Below are 18,102 nucleotides of genomic sequence, written 5' to 3'. Positions count from 1 at the left end.
TTTGCTGTGCTTTTAGGTATAGTTTTTCAAAAATATTTGTGTGATAGCTGTGTTAAGCTATTATATAGGATCTGAGAGTATAACTCAGTGGTATAGTGCATGCTTAACATGCATGACATCATGGGTTCAACCCTATCGTAAAGACAGACAGACAGACAGATAGATAGTATTGAGTGAAATGGCCAATGACAAATGAATGTTATTCCTCGCTTACATAATGTCATTAAAATGCTTATAAGCATATAAGCATGTCCAACCTATGTCTTGCCAATGGCATACTGGTACATGCAGCCAGAGATAGCTATGAATTCAGTCCAACACATATTCTTACATTTACTTCAGACATTATGATATTTCTACAAAATTAAGTAACTACATTGCATGGCATGAGTGTTGTGTCAGGATGTCAAAGGCTGGATGTGCCTAGGAACAGTGTTGATTCAAAGACCTTTATCTTGGGGGAAGGTGGTGGGGGAATCATTCCAGCCACAACTCAGAATCTGACTGTTGACATTGTTTCATTTTCAAACAGGACAGTCATCTGGGACAAAAACAACATTACTGCACAAGGCTTCCAAGACATAGCCGTTGCTATGGAAAAGTAAGTTTTAATGAGGATTCTTCTCTGGGATAACACTAAAGAGTCAATGGCATTGTTGCCACCTGTGGGATGGTAGAAGAAATGGTAGGTAGAGATCAGATCTTTGTAGACCAGTCATGGAGTTGGGCAGGACGGTGGCTGTGTCCTAATGTGAGTTGCTGATGTGCAGAACAAGTACCAAAGTGCCAATCTGCCAAAGCAGCTGGTCGTCAGGGCCACTTGTCCTCCAGCCTTTGTGGTTCACAGCCTCTGCACTGGGTTTCCTCTTCTGTTTATCTGGAAAACATAAGGGTGTGGATGTGAAGGGCTGATGGGGGCAAGTTGTCTATAGTCCAGAAAATAAAAGTGAAATCGATTCATGGTCAGTCCCAGGCTTGTTTTATATTGCTTTGATTTATTTTAATTGTAGCTGATAGCTACAATTGTTGTTTGCTGCCAAATGTACTTTTCTGGTCAATCATATGAAAAGGTAACAGTTCTAGGCATGGAAGAAGAGAATTCTAGAATCTAGTCTTTTCTGTTTTGGCTAATGTTAGACTAAGAAATGAATCAACATGTCTCCAAAGAAGAGAGATATTTATAATGCTCACCTAGAAAAGCAAAACTTCACATGAAGAATCCATGTACCCTTGTAAACCTTAAGTAATTCATAGAGGTGGTGAAGCAAACGGAAAATTCAAGAGCTTAGTGGACATGAAGGCTCTTGGTCTTGGGTTCCTGAGGCAGAACTTGACATCAGTGTATTGATACAGGTACTGTTGCCAGGTTTGTCTGTCCAGAGCCTCTTGTCTTAATTGTTGCAGCCTTAAAAAATGTTAAAGATGACATTTATTACTGGAACTTCTAGAATCAGAGGGAACTATGTCACTAATTATCTGACGTGCAGTCAGGAACCCTCACCTTTCCTCATTAATCCCTGACTCTATAATGCATCGAGGTGACAAGAACATGGCCCCTGGCCACCATCAGATTTCTGAAGTGCTCTAAGCAGATTCTGAGCCTTGGAAAGGAGATGGTCTAAATCAGAGAAGGGGTTGCCATGGAGAAGCCCTTTCCCAAGGAAAGGGAAGATGCTCTCACTGTCCTGTACCATTTTCCTATCCCCAACCTCCTGTTTTAAAGGCCTGCTAGGAGGAGCTTCAGTCTCCGTGTGCTGTCTCCAGCCCCATCGGCAAGAATATAGTGTATGTCACTTTTTCATTTATTCTTTTTCTTTTTTTCAAGTGAGAGGATCAGAGTTAATGTTCTTCAAGTGTTTTCATTGTTGTTTTGTCTTGTTTTGTTTTGTTTTTGAGACAGTTTTGCTATGTAACCCCAGCTGGCCTTCAACTCACAAAGATCCACTTGCCTCTGTCTCCTAAAGTGAGGGGATTAAAGGTGTATGCATCATGACCAGCTCCGAATACCTTCTTGTCTGAAGCCACAGGCTTCTACTTAAACCAGGAGATCAGGGTACAAAATCAGGAAGATTCAGTTCTAAGGTGTCCCCCAAGCCTTGTCTTGGTATGTAGACCATGATGACCTCAGACTTGTAACAGTCCTCTTGCGTCTGCCTTAGAGTTCTGGAATTCCAGGCAAGTACCACACCTGCTCCCCTCTCTCTTTATAGTGACCCAGGCCATTGCAGGGTATTGGGGAGGCAGCTTACCACATCACAGTACACCCCCTCCTCCACGAGCTGTTTGTGACTACAGAACCGCCTGTGTCTGCTGCTACTCTGTCCCTAGAGTAGGAACAGTGATCTTCACTATGTTCATGTCACAGCAGCCATCTCTAAGCTTCTGGAGCCCTCTAGTCCAGGCTGGCACTAAAGAGTAGCCAGGAACACACCCATTCCGGACTCAGCATCTGTAGGTGGATAGCGATAGCTCTGGGTCAGTCGATTATGTACACTGTGCTCTGAAATGCCTACGCTTCCTTATCACTGGTATGTAAGTACACCATGCTGCTCTGTAATGTGATAAAAATTGGATGCAGAGAGATTATAAAAAAGCTTTATTGTCTTTTAATTCCCTTTGGCTTGTTCCTTTTTTAAAAACAAACAGCTTTGTAATCATGCTAACATAGAAATTCAAGTTGAAGGGATGGCAGCCTTCCTCTGTTAAAATCTATATTGAAGTACCCTGGCGAGTGAACTGGATGCCTGCTTTCTCTATGAGGAAACAGCTATCTAAATCTTGCTGCTAACAAAATGATTTTTTTTTTTTCATGGTTATGGGCTTATTGTAGGGGGTTAGTAGCTAAGGCATTATTCCAATGACAGTCACCTAAATATCCATGAGACTCATAGCTCTTCCCTGTTTGGAGATGTAAAGCATGACTCTGGTGTCACTCCATTATAGGTGACAGATGCCCAGGTCACCACCAGTTGGCAAAAGGCCATTCTTTGGCTGATTTTTCGGACAAGCTGTACAGGTTCACAGGGATGGGGCACTAGGCAGGCACTCCACCCTTTCCCCAGGAGGCTTATCCTAGAGATGGTCCCCTGCTATCGATATATTACCCAAAGGGTACCAGGGTAGCACAGAGTATTTTGTGGGTAGTAACAGTGTTGTATCCTTTGGTCTCTGTATTTCCTTCTTGTATCCATTTTGGTCTGACTGTCACATATGGGTAACCAGCTACCTTCAGAAACAATAAAAACCAGTTATAGACTTTCATGTTAATTCAACGTGGAAAACAAAACTGCACATGTTGTAAACTTCATGTCTGTTTTGTAGGGCAGTGCGAGTTAATGGTGTCATCCAGCCTCAATGCATATGGATAGCAAAAGCCACTCTGCAATCTAGGACCTTTTAATGGCTGGGTGACTTAGTGCTTTGCTGTTTTGTTTTGTTTTGTTTTGTTTTGTGAGGCCTGGACTTATTCTGTAGCCTTGGCTGGCCTGATATTTTGTGTGTAGCCCAGGCTGACTGCAAACTCAAAGCAGTCCTCCTGCCTCAACCTTCCCAGTACTAGGATTACAAGTGTATACCAGTCCAGCAAGGATAAAAAATATATTCTTTTGTTTGTTTGTTTGTGATAGCATCTAAATGGCTGTGGTGTAGACCAGGTTGGCCTTAAACTCACAGAGATTTGTGTGCCTCTGTCCTCTGTGTACATACTGGGGCATGTACCACCATATCTAGCTTTTTAAAAATAGTTTTGGAATTATTTTTTTAGATCTAAAAATGTGTTCAATTAAAGTAACAGAAAGTCATTTTAAAATATATGGGTTTTGCTCTTTTCTCCAGGAACTACACACTGAGATTTATGCCAATTCCAATGTATGATGCTTCTCAAGCTCTTAAAACAAGCCCTGAGAAGACAGAAGAGGCTCTGCAGAAGGTATGGAGACCTACAAGACTTTATTAGGTTCACATTTATGTTGTGTTAATACCTATTGAATATATAACTATGGTTCATAAAGCTCTTTAAAACCCTGTATTCCTAAGGTCATGACTAGCATAATTTCTGACTGGACCTGGAAAAAAATAATGAAGACTGAAAGCTCTCATGAACATTTATTAGAATAGAATAACGTTCTTATAGTGTCAACATGCCCAAGTAGATATACCTTTCCATCCTCGGAGAGTGTGGAAGCTGAGTCATCTGTTGCCCTATGGCTTTCCTATATCTCTGTCGTTCAGTGGTTTGTTGTTGTTGTTGTTTTTGTCTTTTGAGACAAGGTTTCATATAGCCTCAAACTTACTGTGTATCAGAAGACGACCTGAACTTCTGATTGTTCTCTCTCCATTTCTCAAGGGGTCAGATTGCAAGCATCCTTTGCTTTCTATGGCTACATTTCTTCTCAGTTGAGATGAGCTCAGATGTTCCATTTTTACTCTGATGCCTTTTCCAGGGCTTTTGAAATTCTTTATCCCCCTTTGTTCTCTCTCTCCAACGACGGTGGCATCCTCTTCCGGACTCACCCCTGACTTCTTCTTTCTCACATATGTCTTGCTAAGGCCCGCCTAGTTGACAGATGCCATACTCTACAGTTTTTTGCTCATTTCCCTGCCCTTTGTTAATTTGATATCTTTCTTTATGACTTCATCTCCCACCACGATCTTGCCATGTTTGGTAGCTCCGATCTCTTTTCCAGTTAGAAAACCAGCCACCATCCTGTGTCGTAAGTCTGACAGGGCAAACCTTCATGCCATCGCTCACTAGCAGCTTTTCAGATAAATAAAGCTTGGGCTCCCCAACATAGAAGAACGAAGATCTGTCTAGTATTTGCCTTCCGCCCACCTCATGCTCCATCTATTACCAGCTCCAACGGCTCATTCTGTCCTATTTCAAGAGACAGCAGTGTTGAACCTAAGGCAAGACTGAGTCTGTACTAGCTTTTCTGATCATTGAAGTTTGAGAACCATTGCTTTTCTGTGGGCAGGATTCAGCTCTTTCTACAATTCCGTGCTTGGCTATTGGGTTCGAAACCTAGTGTCTAAAGCAGCACAATGTCAGTTTCACTCTGCTGACAGATAGCCTTCCTGGCACTTCCAGACCTGGAGTTAAGTTACTCATCTCTTCATTTTCTCTCCTGCTGTGATAAAATGCCAGGGCCAAAGCCAATGCGAAGGAAAAAGGATTTAGTTTGGCTTTTGATTCCAGAGGGATTGAGTCCATTACAGAGAGGAAAATACGAGAGCAGGCAAGGGGAGCACAGAAGCAGGACAGAAAGTAAGGCAGGGCTATAAACCCTCGACCTCTGCCAATCCCCTGTGTTGTACTTCCTTTAGCCAAGCTGCACCTTCTCAAGATTCCATAACCTCCTCCAGATACACCAAGTATTCAAAAACATGAGCATACAGAGGACATTTCTCCTTCAAACCACCACACAGACGATGAGCTTCTTGAAGGAAAAGGCCACGTGACTTTCAAATTTTTTTCATTCTCCTAGTTACTGTTTTTTCTAAAATGTGTGCTTAGATTCTTCTTAACCACTTTAAATAAAAATGAAAAATAGGAAGTGGCAGGGAAAAATCTAGAATGGCAAATGAAGTTCCCCAATTTTTATTTGAAATATATGACCTTAAAAGAAATTCTTACCTAAGTATAGTAGCTTACCTCTATAATACCAGGAGGATCTCTATGAGTTCAAGGTCAGTCTGAGCTACAGAGTGAGACTCTAATCCCACAAACACACACATAAACACACACACAAACAAACACACAAACACAAACACACAGACAAGCAAACAAGCAAACACACACACAAACAACAAACACACAAACACAACTTAGCTTTGTAGTATTCAGCAATATCTTAATTTTTCTGAACGTTGTGTCTTTTGCACACTCATTTATATATGTGCAAGTACATGCACGCATGTGTGCCCACATGTGTGTGTGTGTGATTGTATTTCTGTATATAAACAGGAAAAGTAAACTTATATCCTGATTATGCTTCATGGACACTTGACAACTAGGTTAACTACGCGAGCGCCAGGTATGTTATTTCAATGTTTAACCTAAGTTAACGTGGTACCGCCTTTAAAACAGCGCATGAGACAGGTTGTTCCATCCGTGGGTGAGGAAATGGAAGAGAAGCGTACTAGGAAAGTGGGCTGGATTACAGAGACCCTCTACCAAGCCCAGCTAGGAAGTAAAGACAAAAGCCGAGGCATGCAAGTTCTTCAGATGCACGGAGAGAAAGAAAAAGCATCAAAGAGGGAATTAAGGCAAAATAAAGTCCAAAGAAATGTAAGCAGCAGTGTGCTGGATGTCAGTCATAATGTGTAGAGACATGAAGTGACTGGGCATCATAGCCGTGGTGACCTCAGATGACTAAATGTCATACTGTGAGGAGATGTGAGATGATTGGATGTCACAGAGTGTGGGAATGCAAAGTAACTGGACGTCTTAGTGCACGGTGACATGAGGTACATGACAGCATTGTGAGGAAGGGTGGAGGGGATGGCAGTCCTCATGACAAGGGATTGCACATTTAATGAAATGTGTAATGCCACTTGGAAGTAGATCTGAATGTGTTGTATTTGCAGACATAAAAACAAACACTGGAAAAAAATTAACAAATGCCTGAAATGTTTGGTCAGAAATGTTTCCAGTTGGAGATTTATTTTTTGAGGAGGAGCGGGTGGATCTTGGGAATGTTTGCTTGTATATAATGAAATACTGTGGGGCTAAGACCCAAGTCTACATATGGGTTTGTGTGTGCCTTGTGTGTGTCTTGTGCACGTCCTCCACAAGGACTTCTGTACTGCCTTTGGTGTGCTTCCTTTATCTCGGCCCATCACCTTAGGTCAGTTGTGAACACTTCTTCCCTAGGCCAACATGCCAATTTCAATTTAGAAAATTTTGGATATTAGAATATTTTAGAGATTGATTTGTAGATTATGAATGTTCATTTTATAAGTCTGATATGCTTGAAAAGAAATGAAAAATAAAAATCAGATAAATCTTTGGAGAAGACAAAGAGGACAGAAAAACCCCACCATATGTTAAGAGCAGCAGCTATTTATCCAGCCCCATGAAGATACACCATCCACAGAAGAAATCTCAAGGCATAGGAAACATGTTGTGGTGGTACATGCTTATATCCTAACACTTGGTATGCTGAGGCAGGAGGATCAGAAGTTCAAGGTTACTCTTAGCTACATAGTGGGTTGAGGTCTTCCTGGAATATGTGAGACCTTGTCCAAATAAAATATAGTAGAATACAGACAAGATGGTAGAAGCTTACTTGCTTGTGGGTTGTCTTGGGGAGGAGAGAGGTTACTTAGTGCCTTGAATTTATTGGGTTTTCATGCTCAAGTGAGCCTGTTTTCATCTCAACAGCTAGATTCTGTCTTTGGGGGAATAAATGAACCAAATGGTCTACTTACTTTAACTTTTCTAAAAGCAAAATATATCAAATCTTTATAAACTGTTTTTCAATGCAAGTTTCCATTATTTTTGATGGAGGACGTTTGCCTCTTCTGCAAGTTCTGGCTCTGGAGACATCTACCTGGGTTTGGACCTTCTCCATCTTGCCCCTGCTCTCATCCCATCACCAAGATAATGACTATTTTGGCTCCTCCTCATATGACCTTAACCAATCTCTGAGCTCTTGGTCCCCAGAAGATGGGTGTCTCTCTTCTCTCTGATATTCTGCATGAAAATGCTAAATTCAGTAGTAGTACGTCGATGACTGACCCAGAGATGCACAGAGTTTGTGCTTCCCCTTTCCTTTAAACTTGTTTCAGAAGGAAGTTTTGTGGGGCTGGAGATAGGGCTCAGTCAGCAAAGTATTTATTGCACACACATGAATACTTGGGTTTGCTCTCAGAACCCACATAAGACTTTGGGTGTGGTGGCATGAGCTTATTACTCCTAAGTGGAGAGGCAGAGGCGGGAGGGTACCTGGTGCCCACTAAATGGCCAGCATAGCCTAACTGTTGAGTTCCACGTTAGAGAGAAAGATATCTCAGAAACCAAAATGGAGAGTGACTGAGAAATGACATTTGAAGTTGACCTTTGGGCATGTATGGACACAGGCACCTGTATAAACATGAAAACTCTGTCCTGGCTTAGTTTGTGAAGCAGAGTGGCTGGACTTGAGGAAGGTCTGGGAACACAGGTCCTGCAAGCCTTTGCTGTCCCATGTTGTGTGGCGTGAGCTTCCTATATAAACAGATTGCTTCAGCCTTTGACCCCAGTGTGAGGCCAGCTGTGAAAAGACAGGGAAGGGAGGCAAAGGACCCAAAGCTGGGTGGTCTCAAGTGTCTACCACCATTTGGAACCTCCATAGCAAAGTTATTTCCCATTGATGTGTCACCTTGGCAAGATGTGGCTGCTGGGAGGCAATGAAAGGAAGGTCATGTGATCCAGCCCCACAGGACTGTGTTAATGATGCATTAGTTGGAGGAAGACACTTTTGCTCTGCCTTCTAGTTTCCTGGGATGCAGGTAATTGCTGTCTGGGTTTTAATTGTTCCTAATTGCCATTGAGTTGTAGTTATATTAGCATATTGAAAATTAAAATGAAAATGTAATAACAGTAAGAGCTTCACAGTTATTAGATATTCTTAACCAGGGAACCTCAGTGACAAATTAAAAGGCAAATGGCTAAGGCTCATTATTAAAACAATAAAGAGGGGAGGGGGAATAAAGCAGGATGGCGCGATTCACCTACCTTAAGTACTCCTTTTTATCTTGCCTTCATCACTTCTGATTTCGCTGCGTGTGGTAGCTTCTTATGCTGTAGCTGTCTGTGTTTACAAGAAGGTGTGTGTGCATGTATGTATGTGTGTCTGTATGTGTGTACTTACATACAGTGCAGTAAACATACAGTGCTTTGTAACCAAGTGTCTTAATTCCTTTTCCTATTGCTATGATAAAATACTCTAACCAAAGTGACTCAAAGAAGAAAGGGTTAGTGACAGCTCATAGTTCCAAGCTATGGTCCAAGGCAGGAGGAACATGACAGACGTGGGACCTTCAGTGAGCTGCTCAAAGTACACTGAGGGCAATAAGCAGGGAAAATGCTTCTGTTCAGTTTGCTTTCTCCATTTTATGCAGTCCCCAGATCCCCTGCCCATGACTGAGATGCATCTTCCCACATCCATTAACGGTAATCAAAATAGTCCTTCACGGGCATGTCCGGAAGCCGGTCTCCCCAGTGAGTGTAGATTTAAACATCTTAGCTTTCTGCACAAGGATTTATGTGCTTCTGGGGATTGAACTCAAGGCCTCATGCATGCTACGCAAGTGCTCTATTAATTGAGCTACATTTTCAGTTCCTCAAATCATTCTTTGAAAGTGTATTTATTTTTTGAGAAAGCTCTCTGTATATATCCAAGGCTGTCCTAGAACTCACTGTGTAACCCAGAGTGACCATGAACACTGCTTCTGCCTCCAGAGTATTGAAATTTAGGCATTCAACACCATACCCTGCCACAAGCCCTCTTTGTGGGTGTTCATCTTTCTAACAAGTTCATACTGCAGTCTTTGTTCACAGTGTGCCCAAGGCCTGTTGGTCTTCCTATGAGGTGTCTTTCTGTGTGCTTCTAATTTGTGCCTTTTCAGTTTTCAGAGGAGTTTGTGTATAAACATACAAATTGTCAAACCACTTCATGGTTTCTCATATGGGGTAGGAATGTATCTTCTTATTTACTGTCACCTTATTAAAATCAGTCTTATTTTGAAAAACTGTAAAAATTTGGTAGATTATTAAAATTAGAATACACCAAAGTTGCTATTTTTATAATTGTCCTCTCTTCTTTCTCCTTCCTCCCTCCCTCCTTTCCTCCTTCTCTCTACCAGTTTTTTCTCCCTCTTCCTCTCTCCCTTTTCCTAGTAACCCTTCCTGCTTAACCCTTGCCCCCATCTTCCTCTCTTCCCTTTCTTCCTTAGCATCATTCCCCAAGTGCTGAGCAATTCTAGTGGGTGGATTAGGGTGGGGTTCAGAGGGCACCATCTGCCTTCTTTGGAAAAGATTCACTTCTGAACTACATGGTGTTAAAACTTAATTTCATGACGCCCAGAGATGAGAACCCTGAGACAGCAGCAACTGTCACCAAACACTGGCTTATCTTCGTCAGTTTTGGAGTCACACACACACACACACACACACACACACACACACACACACAACTTTGGTTACCTGAAAGCCCATTGCCCAGCTAAAAGCACCTCTGATAAACTTGTCAGAGTTCCGCTTGAGCCTTCGTGGGTTGTGAGGTCAAATCGCTGATAGACCATGTTACTGACTGGCTCACTGATAACTTTATTCTCCACGGAGTCAAAGTGTGTTCTTGAGAGATATGTGTGCTCCATTTCCAGATAGAAAATTATCTGCTCCGGAATCACGAGACCAGGAAATACCTTCAGGAGCAGGCCTACCGCCTCCAGCAAGGCATTGTCACCAGCACCACCCAGCAGGTAAGGGCATGCTCTCTCCATTCTGTCAACAGAGGCTTGCAGAGCACAGCTCCGGGAAGAACTGGCTTAGGAAAACCACAGCTGATGGAAGGAGAGAGAAGTGTATTCGAGGCATAAAAAAGAAATGAATAAAAATGGAATCTTAGAAGCTACAAACTAAAGGCACATTTTTTTTTAAATTGCTGCACTGTAAGTGTTCAAAACTGGGAGGCTGTGAAGGTGACAGGCTAAGAAAGCTGAATAGGAATGGAGCTGATTGTACCTTGTAGATCATGGAATCAAATGCAATTTTTGATCATTGATATATATGAAAAATAGAGAAACCTATGGTATGGAAAGGTAAGATGGTGCCAGCCTATAATCCCAGACCTGGGATTGAGAAACAGGAGGAGGAGGTTATATAGATCTTCATATACAGAGTTTGGGCCAACCTGAGTTACAAAAGACCCTGTTTCAAGACATTACAAACAAATACAGGAACAGCAATGGGCAACTTAAGTGAAAGCTTAGGATCAAGCCAAGTTCTTATCTCCGAAGGTCGAGAGGAACTGATGAGATTTATTTTATTGTCAGCGCTTATCTCAGAGTGTATGAGTGAATCTACCCTCCTCAGAGCTCAGCGCTGGTTACGTTTACTAACAATATGTCTTATTAATTAGCAACACTCAAGCAATATGTGTCAAGAAAATTTTTTTTCTTTAAATATTTCTGGCCTAGCAGAACTTTTGAGAAAGAAAGCATATTTAGACTTTGTCAGGCATTAAAAATCTAATGTTTCTTCCTGTTAGGAACTAGTGTTATTTGAGTATTTTTTTACCTTACTAATGCTAACATATATAATTATTTTAATTGCTATTTTTATTGTTAATATGTGCATATGAGTGTCACTGCCCACAGAGGCCAGAAGAAGGGATCGAGTTGACTGGAGCAGGAACTACAGGCTGCTGTGAGCTGCCTGATCCGAGGGGTCTGGGAACCGGACTCAGATCCTCTGCAAGAGCTGGCTTGCCCTTCTGTACTTGGCTATCACTTCAGCCCTGGTTTCCGTGTTTAACCTTAAAAGTAGCAAGACTGTTAACATTGTATCTTTGCCTCCTTTCCCTTAATGAGATACAAAAATGTTGGTTTCTTTCTTAATCTAATATTGTTACAACTTCTTTCTGGTTGGAGGGAAATCCTGACACCCAACCCTGCACAAAACAAAAAACAAAAACAAAAACAAAAACAAAAAAAACAAAAAAAAAGAGAGAGAGAGAGAGAGAGAGAAAAGAAAGAGAATGAGAGAAAGAAAATAAAAAAGAAAGAAATAAAAGACAAGACCCCACTACACAGTCTTTAATGTTTGTTCTTCACAACAGATTCCAGATTCCATCTTCTTACTGAAAGGCAAAGCACACAGGAGAGGGATGTAGATGCTTAGCCCTGCTTTGGTAGCTCATTCTGAATTATTTGAGTCATTATGTGCCAGATCCATTGCCACCTTTCACTTCAGGGATTTCGTGGGATTTTATGACTAGATTTTCTTACTTGAATCATTGCAGTGGCTTCAGGAGAGATAGATGTGCATTGAGACATTCGAATTCAGGAAGAATAGACCCTCTGTGACAACTGTTCTGTACTTCCTTTCCCTTGTCATGCCCCAGGTGACAAGGGAAGAATCACAGTGTTTGAAGGAAACACTGAAATCCCATGGCTCCCCCTGCACTTGTTTTTGTCTGGTGCCTTTGTCTAGGATTTTATAAGAATCAATACCGTCTTTCTGCTTCCCAGTTCTCCCTTCTCCCCAACTTCATAAGCCCTCTTAACCAGGTGTTGGGAAACTTTGTCTGACGTAGTAAATATTCTAGGCCTTGTGTACCTACTGCATCTGCCACTACAGAGCAGACACAACCATATACCATGTACCAGGCAGAGTACATGCACTGTGCCCACAGTGCTGTGTGTTGAAAATCACAGACAAAATCAGGCCCAGTATTATCTGCCACCAAGCTCTAATTTTTATTCTCTTCCAAAGAGCTATTTTCTCAGCATACTCTTTCTCCCCTGGAGATCATCACTTGACTAACCTCCTAGATGTGACATTCTGAAACATGCGCCCTGTATGTGCCCACTGACATGGCCCTCAGTGCTTGCCCTCATTGGCAAGTCTAAGGGTCTTTTTGTTTTTGATGCTTTTTCTTGCTATGTTTCTCTGACTAGCTTCTGACTTCCTGTGTAGCTGAGGATAGTCTTGAATCTCCTCTCTCCACCTTCCCAAGGGATTGCAGGTCTATACTAGCTCCCATAGCCTTTGCTTTAGTGTTGACTATGGAGGATTCTTCCCAGTTCTGTGTTGGCCTTGCTTGGGGGCAGAGCTATTATCCTACTCGGAACTTTCTCTCTTCAACATCAGCTGTGGGGGCATATTTCTCTTTAATAAAGATATAGTAGTAGAGGAAAAGAACATTGTTTCCACAAATAAGCTGTTTGGTGGAGAAAGTTACAGTTGTATCAGATTGGGCGTGACTCAGGATGGCATTAATTACTAGTGGTTTCTGTGCTTTAATTTAGCAGCCCAGTAGCTCTGAAAGGAGCTTACAGGTCTCTGCAAGTGAGCCATGGATTAGTTGTGTGATGGGTTATTGAAGAAGCCAACAGCACTTCTGCCAACTCAGGTCGTTCAGCTCTGCGCAGCCTTCTTGTGTTAGTGTTCAGATTTCTAACAAAAGAGCAAATTCAGAGAAAGTATATCTCAACTAGGGTCAGTCTGCCAGTGACCTAGATCATTGCGAAAAGTTATCATTAATGTGATAACTGGAAGTATTAAGAACAAAGAGAAGGTGAGGGAGGAAAAGAAAGTCATGTTCAGCTCTGCGCACTATGTTCTCTGGGGACTCTTAAGGTTCTCAAGGGGGAGAGGTAGCATGTAAGGCAAGAGTTTAGGAAGATATTAGGACATCAGATAATAAAAGGTCATGTCCAGCAGGAACAGAGTGCACAGTCCATAGAAATGGGAGATGCTCAAACTCTCGCAGTCTTAGTCTCTTTTCTTGTTGCTATGATAGAATACCCTGACAAGCAACTTAAGGGAGAAAGAGCTTATTGTATCTCACAGTTCAAAGATACACTCTCAGTGTGGTGAAGTTAAGGTAGCTCAGGGAAGTTACAGTAACCGAGGAAGAACTTAGGGTAGCTGGAACTTTGTAGCTGCTGGACACATGGTATCCACAATGAGGAAGCTATGGGTGTTAGATGCATGCTGTTCCTCAATTCCATTGTCTGATTATGTGGTGTAGGGTCCAATGCAGGGAATGGTGCCACCCACAGTGAACAGGTTCTGTCTCAATGTCATCAAAATAATCTCCCACAAGCCATCTTAGAGGCCAGATTACCAGATGACTCTAGATTCCATTAAGTGTTAGTTTGAAACAGAAAAATGAACACTAGGAGTGTGTGGATGTCAAATGAAGCAGAAAGGGTTAACCAAAGGGACCTAATTCATCTACCATGAGGTTTGTAATGGGATAACTAGAGTTGTCTTTCTGCTATACCTCCTATAACTGTTTCCAATTACATGCTTTAGTGTTGAGACTTATAAAATGACAGTGAAACACCTAGATACCCCTCCCAATTTTAGCTTTGCACTTTGTTCTATGTCATCGTAGGTAAATAGCTTGCCTTTCACATCTCCTAGGTGCTAAAGGTGATGCACTTGGTTCTGTTAAATTCTAACAAATACTTGGAATGATATGAGAGTTTATCTTATATGAAGAACTAAAATTTTATTTTCCTTTTGACTTTAAAACTGTTTCCTGTGGAAACTATTTTTGTGGAGTTCATTCAAATCCTCTCTCCTCCATGAAAGCTGGTGACACACTTCAAGGGGCTCTTCGATCTATAGTATTGGTGCAGAGGACTGGCTTTATTAGGTTGTTGGCACAGGCCTCCCAGTTTGGCCCTTTGTAGCTTCAGATGGGTCTGGTTTATCTTCTTAAATTAGAAAATCATTCTTGGCAAGATGTGAATTATTGATGGCCATTTTTGTTTCAATCAATATGTCAGTTTGAAGAGTAAGGATTTCTGCTCACCATGAAGGTATTTAGAAACACAGAGTCAGCTCTCTGTAAAGCATTGTGGGTATGCAGAAAGTATTTGATTCCTGCTGTAAGCATAGATTGGAGGTAGCTAGTGGAGGTGAAATAAACTGTTCACACAACTGTGCCCATGTGGAGCTAAAGATAGATCATTTACAAGAAGTCCGGTAATTTTACAGCAGAAGAGCTGTTATATGCGTCAATACAGCTCTTATAGCCCTCATCAACTTAATAGAGGCTTTGAGTGGATTGTCTTTATGATACCAGAAAAGACACGGTGAGCCTAATTGTATAAAAGGACAGACAGAAGCAGTAGCATCGCACCTCTAAGGTCAGAATGTAAGTCTTCTCTGCTATTCTGAAAGCACACTCTGTCCCCTCTCCTAGGGTCGTACAATGTTGCCCTAGCTGTCCTGGAAATTACCATGTAGCCTAGGCTGGCCTTAAACTTGTGGTGATCCTCCTGTCTCTGCCTCTAGAGTACTGAAGTTACAGGGCTTGAAAAATGAAACCGTTATGTTTCAATTTTGTAGTGCTGGATTGAGCCCAATGTATCAATCATGCAAAGCTTCTTCTACCAAACTGAGTCATATCCCCTTTTTGGTGAGGAGTCTGTTGTTTTTTAATTTGTAGGAGAAGGAAGGGAGATGTTAGCTTCCTAGACACAATATTGACTTATTCAAAATTGAAAGAACAGGACAATTAAGCTTAAAAAAACAAGAGAACAATTAAACTCTGTAGATTCAACTGACTTATCAGATGGGCCAGGGTACTTCTTAGAAGGCCTCTGAAGTGTGCATACTTTGTTTTTCTTTACATTTATTTATTTATTTATTGCCATTGTCTCTGTGGTCATGTGGGTTTCAGGGATCAAACCTCAGGCTGAGATACATACACCTCTGTCTGTAAGCCATCTCACGAACACAAGTATTTCCTTTATGCTAATGAGACAAGTCTAACGTAGTCCAGACTGACTTTGAACTTGGCTTTGCAGCTGAGAGTGATTTTAAATTGTCCCTCTTCCAACTACTTAGCTGAACACTATATTTTTTTAAGACCATACAATCAATAGGCAGTGTTAGCTATGCTGACAGTGCCCGGGAAAGGCTGTGTAGAGCACGGTGACGGCTGTTTGCTTGAGATGAATCTGTGCTCCTACCTTATTTCCTGTTGCATACTCATACCTGCCTAACTGTAAAAAGTAGAGGTTATTTCGGCTCGTGCTTCCAGAGCATGTGAAGGCCAGGAGTGAAATGCTGGTCAGGAGACTCCCCTGGTACATAACACCCACCACCACAGGAGGTAATCCACTACTCCTGGGAGGTCAGGGAAGTGGGACACTCCAGAGCATGTGTGTCCCAAGGCAGATTTTACAAAAAAGATATTCTAACCTTCTGCTACAGGCATTGCCTAGCTACTTCCTTTGGGTTCTCCAGTTCACTCTTGGACCCACTGTAAATGATTCAAGTACTTGTGAGGCAAAGCTGCTGGGATAGACACTAGGTGGAATTACTTAGGCTAATACAGCAGGGCACATCACTCCTTTATTGACCGAGGCAGACCGAGGCAATGTCTCTGACAGCCCACTCTGCTCTCCAACTTGCTTTGTCACCAAAGATGAGCTTGGACCTCCAGGTCCCCATATCTCAACCACCCAAGCCCTGGGATATCTGACGTGTGCCACCAGGACTAGTTTATATGGTATTGGAAATCTAACCCTGGGCTTCACGGATACTAGGCAAGCACTCTTCCAACCGAGCTACATCTCTAGCATTCTGCCCCTGGCCCCCAACCTGCTTCTGTGCTTTAGTGGTTTTCAATTTATAAAGAGAAGCACTTTATATAATAGAGTTTTTAAGCTGTCAATTTCCAGAGGCTGTTTTGGCTTTTATACAATTGAGACCCACTGGCGGTTGTCAGCATTCTATTGTCATGTCACTAGTCCTGGAAATGTGTAAGACACTGTTTTGTTTCTTCAGCACCCCTCCTTGTATCTGACACACACAGGGCACTCAATGACAGTTAATGAGAATCGCTGTCTAGCAGAACATCACTGGGAGCTACAAGATTTGGATCATTAAGAGGATTCATTACACAGTATTCTTTTTAAGGGAGAGAAAAAAAATGCCTTGTATCTTTTACTACAATGTCTCACGTCTTTTCCTGGAGTTAAATGTGCCATTGGCTTCTTGCATATATAGTTAGACTAATTTAATAGTTAGTTAAGCACCTTCCTGGAGGACACCAGCAAGATGTTTTCAACCTCACACATTTCATTCTCTTGAATTTTCATGGTCCATTCTGTGTCTTCCTTTCTGCACCAACTCGGATACTCCTCTGCTTCGCACAGATGATTGACCGGATATGTGTGAAGGTTCAGGATCACCTCAACTCCTTACGAGCCTGTGTAGGGGATGCTATTCAGGAGGATTTAAAGGCAGCAGAGCGGCTCATGCGAGATGCTAAGAATTCTAAAACGGTGAGTTTCTTCTCGGGATTCACAAGATGCTGGTAGTGTGTTTGTCCTGTTTGTTCCTGTACTGATTTCTCTCTCTCTCTCTCTCTCTCTCTCTCTCTCTCTCTCTCTCTCTCTCTCTCTCTCTCTCTCTCTCTTCCTTTTTACCATTATTAATTATTTTATTTACATCCCAAATGTTGTTCCACAGCCCACCTCCCAGCATTCTTTCCCCATCCCCACTCCCCTTCACCTCTGAGAAGCTCCCCCTACCCTCTCCGTTCCCCTTTCCTGGGCATGCCCACTCCCTGGGGCATCAAGTTTCTACAGAATTAGATGCATCCTCTTTCACTGAGGCTACACCAGGCAGTCCTCTGCTACACATGTGCCAGGGGCCTCAGACCAGCCCATGTATGCTCTTTAGTTGGTGGCTTAGCCTCTGGGAGCGTTGAGGGGTCTAGGTTAGCTAATACTGTTGGTCTTCCTATGGGGTCGCCCTCCCCTTCAGCTTCTTCAATCCTTCTCCAGCTGTTCCATAGGGGTCCCCTACTTCAGTCCAGTGATTGGTTATGGGTATCTGCGTCTGTCTCAGTCATCTGCTGGGCAGAACCTCCCAGAGGACAGCCATGCTAGGCTCCTGTCTGTAAGCATACCATAACATCAGCAGTAGTGTTAGGGTTTGTTTCTCACCCAGAGGAGGGATCCCAAGTTGGGCCAGTCACTGGTCAGCCATTCTTTCAAACTCTGCTCCATTTCTCACCCTTCATTTCTTTTAGACAGAAACAATTTAGGGGTCAAAAATTTTGAAGGTGGGTTAATGTCCCCATTCTTCCACCAGGCCCTGTCTAATAGAGGTGGTCTCTTCAGGTTCCATATCCTCACTGTTGGAGATTTCAGCTAAGGTAACCCATATTGAGTCCTGAGAGCCTCTCACATCCCAGGTCTCTGGAACTTCTAGAGGTTCCCCCAGCAGCTGCATATTTTAATTCATTCTCCTGGCTCTTGGGGCTTCTCCCCTGATCCCCCATATCTGATCCTGCCCCCTTTTCTCCTCCCCTTCCCTCCCCGTCCCCTCTCCCACTTAGGTCCCTCCCTTCCTATACCTCCCAT

The 18,102-nt window shown here is 42.5% G+C and overlaps 1 protein-coding gene across 11 annotated transcripts in view; it reads left to right on the top strand.

Annotated features, from left to right (window-relative positions):
* Positions 1-18,102, top strand: part of Carmil1 (capping protein regulator and myosin 1 linker 1) — a 279,741-nt gene that overhangs the window by 204,429 nt on the left and 57,210 nt on the right. For all 11 annotated transcript variants that reach the window (XM_032884200.1, XM_032884196.1, XM_032884194.1 and 8 more), the window contains 4 exons: positions 533-601; positions 3,835-3,928; positions 10,366-10,464; positions 16,888-17,016. In XM_032884200.1, the coding sequence (XP_032740091.1) occupies positions 533-601; positions 3,835-3,928; positions 10,366-10,464; positions 16,888-17,016 (391 nt within the window). The remainder of the gene's footprint in view (positions 1-532; positions 602-3,834; positions 3,929-10,365; positions 10,465-16,887; positions 17,017-18,102) is intronic.

This window comes from Rattus rattus, chromosome 14 (genome assembly GCF_011064425.1).
Source record: "Rattus rattus isolate New Zealand chromosome 14, Rrattus_CSIRO_v1, whole genome shotgun sequence".
Lineage (NCBI taxonomy): Eukaryota > Metazoa > Chordata > Mammalia > Rodentia > Muridae > Rattus > Rattus rattus.
The sequence above is the reverse complement of the archived record's forward strand: the minus strand, read 5'-3'. Positions and strand labels throughout refer to the sequence as shown.